Below are 6,846 nucleotides of genomic sequence, written 5' to 3'. Positions count from 1 at the left end.
GTTATGGCTCAGCACCGGCTCTGCAGACAGACGATTCCCGGCAGGTGGCCTGGGGTGCCCTTTCAGGTGGGATCTCCCTGAACTACACAGGGCTTCATGCTCCTGCCAAAGGAAGGGCAGCCTCCCAATCATGGCGCTGGGCAGATCACAGCCCTAATCCTACCCCTGCTCTCTGGGAAGAGTCATGGCACCAGTGGACGAGATGTGCTCACATGCAGCTTGAACCCAGGGTCAGGTTCTGCCACGCGTGATTACAGCGTGACGTGCCGCAGCTCCGCTTCCCAGCGCAGTCCCAGACGAGAAAGACGCAGGCCTGCAGCCAACGCGAAAAGCCAGCCTGCTGGTAACCCATCTCCCTGGACCCCACGCCGCCTGGGACCTGACGGCCTCTGTTTGCTCAGCCTGCCCTTGGGCAGAGCAGTGGTTGGAACCGAGGCAGTAAAGCTTTATGATTAACAGGAAAGTACGTGGTGTTGCCCACAGGCTGCCTGGAGACGGGATGAATTTGGACACAGGCAAGCCTGGTACAGTGGCACCAGGCAGGGGAGAGGGAGGCTGAGATCCTCCTGGGATCTTACTGCTGATCACTGCCAGCTGCAAACTATCCCTCAAGGGACTGGAGGGCACCTACCACACTGGGCCTTCGGGCTCAGAAGTGTTGTGACCGACTGGGGAGGGGGCAGAGACGAGGTATCTGCCTGGGTTTCCAGGAGAGGAATGGGTGCCCTCCTGACCAGTACGGACACACTAAGTGTTTGCCTCCTGCTCCCTCCCTGGTAGGACGACAACTACCATTTCGTATTGACAACTGCTTATTCCCTTGCAGAATCACTGGGTCTTTACCCCCTGTCTCTGGGGAGAAAGCAAAGGGCCCAAGTGTTTCAGTTCCTCTGGCCCTGCAGCCTGTGACGAGCGTGACTGCTTTGCAAGCCCCATCCTGGCTGACCGTCCCTGCTGGGGAACGGCTGGTGTCTGCACCATCGCCTCTTGGAGAGTGACACAAGGGCAGTGCACAGAAGCAGCCCCAGTACGAGCCCTTCAGATCTCAAGGAGGACGTTTCAGAGAGAAAACCGAATATTTATAAGGGAACATCCTCGATTCTGTTCCCCAGTTTATGGGATTAGGGCTTCACATAACGTCTGCCATTCACATTTCATGTCGACGGGAACATGCATCTCTCTGCTCAATGCTGCACTTGAACTGCCACTGTTCAAAGCCAATGCAGGTTTGCTAATGGCCTTTCCAAAAGGGCCTGCTTAGTCTGCTCGGTCTATGAGCAAGCAAAGCTGGTAGCTGCTCTAGAAACCAAAGCACCTTGTTTCTTAGAGAATGATCGACTAGAGCTCGGCAGGGACAAGACTTGGGTTAAGGGGCGATGGCTTAGCCACCTGGCATACAGGGAACACAAAGAAACCAGGAGGGAACGGGCTACTCACCTGACTCGGAGAGCTTGAGCTCACAGTCCATGTAATCGAACATCTCGACTGTGAGCTGAAAGCTGCAAAAGAGCAAAAGCCGTCATTTTGCAGCCAGGCTGGCATCGCTTCAGAAAGGCTCAACAAAAGAGATGCCAGCATATTGTGGTCTGGTACCGCAGACCCTTGGTACGCTTAGTCCTTCTGATCGCTACCCCGGCTGTTTGTTTTTCACCAGAAGCACGAGGTACCAGCGAGAACCCACGGGCTGAGAAACCTGCCGTCATCAGAGAGGAAAGGCTGACTACGGTCAACCCCAAACACTACAACTCACTGATGGCTGAGCCCTATGCTGGGGGCACCTGGAGAGGAGGGCTGACTGGAGGGTGCTGCTGCAGCGTGGGTGTCTTCCCCCTCAAACCACACAAGCCTTCCTCCCTCCCCATCACTGGTAGCAGAGAGGTGTTACTGCAGGCCCGTCAATAAAACAGGTAAAGGCTGTCAGCAGCAATCCAGTGAGACAGTCCAGCTCTGGGGCCTACCGCTCAGAGATGCGTCACTCTAAGTGCCATTAGGAGCATCAAAATCCTCTGGAAATTAAGCCGTGGCTTGTTTTTCACAGCTCTCCACTTCGGCTGAGGGCCGAAAGGGCCAACTGATGGGAATCTGAGTTTCTGGAGAACAAGAACCATCGACACGAGCCCACCAATACCTCCCGCACTGCCTTGCCCCGCTGACACGATGTGCTGACATCTCGCTCGTGCTTCGGGCTCCTGCAGGCCCTAAAGGTGCCCCCGTGCACAGAGGCGTCCCATCTTGCCTCGTTTCGATAGGTGCATCCACTGACGTGGCTTGGGATCTGACTCTGGTGACTCGAGAGCGATGCAGCCAAAAGGAGCCCTTATGCCGTACACAATGTGCGACAACACTCACATGTTGTTCACGTCTGTCCCTGCGGCCTTCTCCAGCACCTCATCCGTCACTTCTAGGTTTGGTGGAAACTCCGGGTGCTTTGAGCAAAGACAGTCCTCATCAGTGCCAGCAGCGGTCCGCCCCACCCTTCCCCTGCCCCCCTTGGCGAGCATGTCTTTCACGAGGAGGTCCTCGCAGAGGCAGGGCACGCTCTGTCCTCGCGGTCACACTCACCCGCAAAAAAGCATGAATACATCAGGCCAGAAAACAGCTCAGCAGCCTTGCAGCAAAGCTCCCTCAATATGCCCCAAAACCAGCCCAGCCTCACTGGCATTACCTTCAGGTGGAAGGAGATCTTGGCGAGGAGGAGTCTGGTGTAAATGTTCACGAGCTGCCCGTATCTGTCGTGTAGATGGCCCTGCCAAGGAATACAGCACCCATGTTTCAATAGGTCCCAGCAACTTGAACCGTCCATCTTCCTGCCCCTTCCAGCAGGGCTGAGCCCACTACCAGAAAATCCCCAAGACAAGCCAAGCTCTGCTGCATTGCACCAACTTTCACACCCTGACCGCTAAGCCTCTGAGCAACCAGGAAAGGGAATTTGACCATAAGCGCAGAAGGGCAAGGCCTTGCATGCATCTAAATGCAAGCGCTGCCCTGCCTTCTCTCTCCTACAGGTGAGGATACATTGCTGGCTCAGCTCCACACAGCCAGCTGCTTCCCAGATGTTGATGCCAGTGGACAAAACCCCAGGGCTTTGCCTTGCTCTCCAAATGCAAAGAGGGTGAGGCCAATGTGCAGTCTGGGCCTCCCCCATCTCCCCCACTTCCTCCTCTCATACTTTGCAGCATCAGATATGGCAGCCATGCTCGCTTCCTGTCCAAAAAAATCAAGTTTGTCTTCCTTCATCCCACCCCCATTTCACCAAGCAATGCAGCACAGGCTGAGCATGCTCGAGGGAGGGTTATGTTGTCCAGAGCATCTGCCCCTCTACGTCCAGTCACTGTGGCCAGGACTGAAACCAACTGTTCCCCAAGACCAACTGCACTTCTCTACACCCCGGGGCTTTGGGCTGCCAGGAGCAGGCGCAGCCCATTGCCACGACTCACCCACAGGTCTCCAGTCTCCCGGATGTTACTCCGATACCTCTGACAGTCCTGAAGAACCTGGGAATAAAGGCACAGGGGTTAGACATGCCACATGCGTGCTCACGTGCAATTACGGGCAGCGTCGAGAGCACGGGCCAGTCACGCCACCGCTAGCTCCATCTCCCACATCACAGGGACTACAACCAAGTGAAGTCTTTGAGAGCTACAAGTGAGAGAGCAGGAGGCAACTATGACAGTGCCACCCCAGGTGGCTTTTCACAATGAGGATGGACGGGTCCGTGCAGCCCCGACGCACAAGTGCTAGCTATGCTGCTTCCCAGGTCCCTTTCAGATCGGGACCTGCGGGTTGAGCTTCCAAATGCTCTGCTAACAAAGCGCTCCGGCATCGCACAACGCAGCACGCCCAGGGCTACAGCCGCGCGGCTGACACGTGCTGCCCAGGAAGATGTCTCCTGCTCTCACCGCGGCCAGGACATCTATGAAATCCCAGGTCTACAGGCGGAGGGTGCTACGGGTGCAGGAATGCCCAGAAAGCGGATTCAGCATTCCCGCAGGACTGACAGCAGCTCGGTCAAGCCAACGATTCAGCCTTGGACTCGCTGGAGGACTGTGCTCATTACAGGAAGCAGAGCGCAAGGCTGGGGGCAGGGGGAGGCGCTGCACCGTATATGCAGGGAACGTTAACGTTTCTCATGGGAGAAACGTGCACCACATGTAGCGGAGAATATTACAAGGAAAAAGGGGGCTCTCGTTCAGTGAAGGCAGCATCACAGCAAGCACAGGAAGCCTGTCTGACCCTGGAAGCAGGGTGCCAATTCAGGGTGCTGATATGCCTGTCCCTCTGCCCACTGCACATCCCGGCCTCATTTGCACTGGTCTGCAAGCCCCGTGTACATCCTGTCAATGTGACCGTGCTGCCTTTCGAGCTGGCGGCCATCCAGCGGGGCTGAGAGTCCTGCCCATCCGCAGACACGCATCAGCACGCACCCTCTCCCACGGGCCCGTGCCTCAGGCGCCCTCCCCGCCACGCGGGGAGGAGGAGCAGCCTCCCTTGTGAACGGCATAGGGCACTGGGCAGGACACATGCTCCACGTGCCCAGTGTGCGAGAGCAGACACTTACGTTGGGGTGCCCGTCTCTCAGGACCTTGTGCAGAACGTGGCAGAACTTCCAGCTGAGGATGGAGCTGCTGGGCAGGGGGAGGCCGATGGCGTAGGACCAGAACGTGAACGCGCCTTTCTCACGGTGGGTGCCCAGGATAATCCCTGCCCAGGAGTCAAGGCTAATCGCACAGGCATGTGCCCCAGGGAATGCCATCGCCCAGCCGGTCTGAGCGGAAAAGCTGCCTGGCCCCGCTCGGCCTCCCCACCTTTGTGGCCTTTGTCTCTTATGTTTGCTCCTGTTTAAAAAGGACCACAGACTGGACTCCAATTCATCTGCAGCCATCAGCAGTGCTGTGGCCTGGTCTGCAGGCAGCCGCACTGCCCAGGACAGCCAGGCACTCTTGCCTGCCATTGTGAGAGCAGTGCCAAGGAAGTGTTTTCCCCCCCAGCTCCTCGATTTACACTTTCCCCAGAGGTGCCCTGCCTCGTAGCCGTTTTAGCATTGCTATTTTCCCTCGTCCTCACTGCCTGGGTCCAACCATGGCCTTATAGCTCGCTTCTCCATCAACTGCAGCAAAGACATAGGACTGTGTGGCATGCCACCCCCACTCACCCTGATGGTCTGTGGGGTCCAGCATCTGCCTTCCAGCTACTGCCAAATATGCCCTCCCTTTCTCCCCAGTCCTAATGACAAAGCTGGTTTGTCCTTCCCAACTCCTGCGACATTTATAGCCCTTGAAACGTGCCCGACTGCGGGCCGGCGTGCAGGAAACTGTAGCCATACTGTTGTAGAGCCCTTGGTGAAATCCAGACAACATTTCGCTGCTGCCACTGAGGAAAAGGATACTGCGGGCATGCTTCTCCTTCACTGGTGCTTCTTGTGTGTTGATGGCTTTGCTGATGCTCATAGCCTGCGGAGAGACAAGAGACAACGAGTCAGAGGACGGCGCAGCACAATCCTTTAAGGTTGCTGCCGCTGAGAGGCTGTAGAAACACAGGACATCTGGCCCCTTTGCACCATTTGCTGAGAATTACATGGCCAGATACATTTTTTTTTTTCATTCAACAGCACTGGCATCTTATAAAACATCTTTCATTCCAACTTCCTTTCTAGCCATTGTGTGTGTCTACATGTGCATTTATGCTGGCTTAAATTTACTGCACAGTAAGTAGGAATAGGCTGGCATCTACACGTGCTGGTGTTAAAGCACATTCATGCTGCGCATGGGCTGACTTAGGACTCAAGTTAGTATTGCATAGTGTTACTGCACAGTACGGCGTCTACACATGCGTTACTGCGCAGTAATTGATTGGGCGTAAATTTGAGACCAACGTGATGCAGGTATCAAATTTATGTTCAATTTGGCAAAAGTCGCCATATTTACTGCGCAGTATGGGCGTGGGTGCGTACAGGCCTGTGTGGAGGGCATGTGTGCCCGTACTGTGCAGTAATTGTGCATGTGTAGACAGGCCCACTGCATCTCCAAATGCTCCTCAGGGGCTCCTAGAAGTCACACCGAAGAGCGGCAGACAAGCAATTGCAGTAAGGAGAGGAGCTGGGACGAGGCCTTGCTGGCTCCATTTCTCTGGTCTCCAATTCTGAGGCGAGACACGCTCTGAAAAGCCGTCCTAGCACAGCCCCGGGACTTGGATGTACTGGAGAGGCCTCCTGCCCCAACATAAGGGTGCACAGACAGCAGCGCTCCCTTGAGCATCACCTGGCATCAAAAGACGCCCCCCAGAGACCTGCGTTTTCCTTTCTGTTCCCCCCTGCTAGCAACAGAGCTGCCGCTTTGCTCTTGAAAACAGTCACATTCAAATCCTGCCTCATTCAACACCACCAGCCGGGAAGATCCCAGGTCCCAAATCTGGCTGGCACGTGGCCACATGGAGGAGAGGCGTCGATGCTCCTGGCTGTTGCTCTCCTGCAAAGGAGCCAGCTGCATTCGCTTGACTCGACTCCGAGACGCATCGCGAGAGCGTTACAGCGTGACGGTGAGCGCAGAATTTGTTTTCTAACCCCGACACGAAACCCATCTCCCTTCAGCCCTTCTTTTAGGGTCAGCCGACTTCACATTCGGAAAGCCGAGACCAACATCTGCCTCACCCCAGAGATCCCGAGGGCGAGGGCGAGCACAGCGCCAGGAAGCTGTGCAGAGAGTGCGGAGGGCAGTCTTTATTACAGGGATAGCTTGTACCCCACTACACCAAAACACGTTCTCCCCCGAAAATCAGATCCCAGCAAACCACCTCCCGTGCCTCTTTGTGCTACCATCGTCAAAAAGATACCCGAGGATGTGTGGGCCT

General features: G+C 55.9%; 1 protein-coding gene across 1 annotated transcript in view; it reads right to left on the bottom strand.

The window, feature by feature from the left end:
* The window catches only part of HIP1R (huntingtin interacting protein 1 related), a 24,760-nt gene extending 19,307 nt beyond the window's left edge, over positions 1–5,453 (bottom strand). The window contains exons 1-6 of the mRNA XM_019539383.1: positions 5,387–5,453; positions 4,559–4,701; positions 3,438–3,494; positions 2,666–2,746; positions 2,350–2,426; positions 1,438–1,499 (exon numbers count right to left, since the gene is read on the bottom strand). Of these exons, the coding sequence (XP_019394928.1) occupies positions 1,438–1,499; positions 2,350–2,426; positions 2,666–2,746; positions 3,438–3,494; positions 4,559–4,701; positions 5,387–5,447 (481 nt within the window). The 5' untranslated portion in view covers positions 5,448–5,453. The remainder of the gene's footprint in view (positions 1–1,437; positions 1,500–2,349; positions 2,427–2,665; positions 2,747–3,437; positions 3,495–4,558; positions 4,702–5,386) is intronic.
* Between the last annotated feature and the right edge of the window lie 1,393 nt (positions 5,454–6,846).

Source organism: Crocodylus porosus, unplaced genomic scaffold (assembly GCF_001723895.1).
Source record: "Crocodylus porosus isolate Cpor-Errol unplaced genomic scaffold, CroPor_comp1, whole genome shotgun sequence".
NCBI classification, from domain to species: Eukaryota; Metazoa; Chordata; order Crocodylia; family Crocodylidae; genus Crocodylus; species Crocodylus porosus.
Note: the sequence above shows the minus strand (reverse complement) of the source record. Positions and strands in the feature narration are given on the sequence as shown.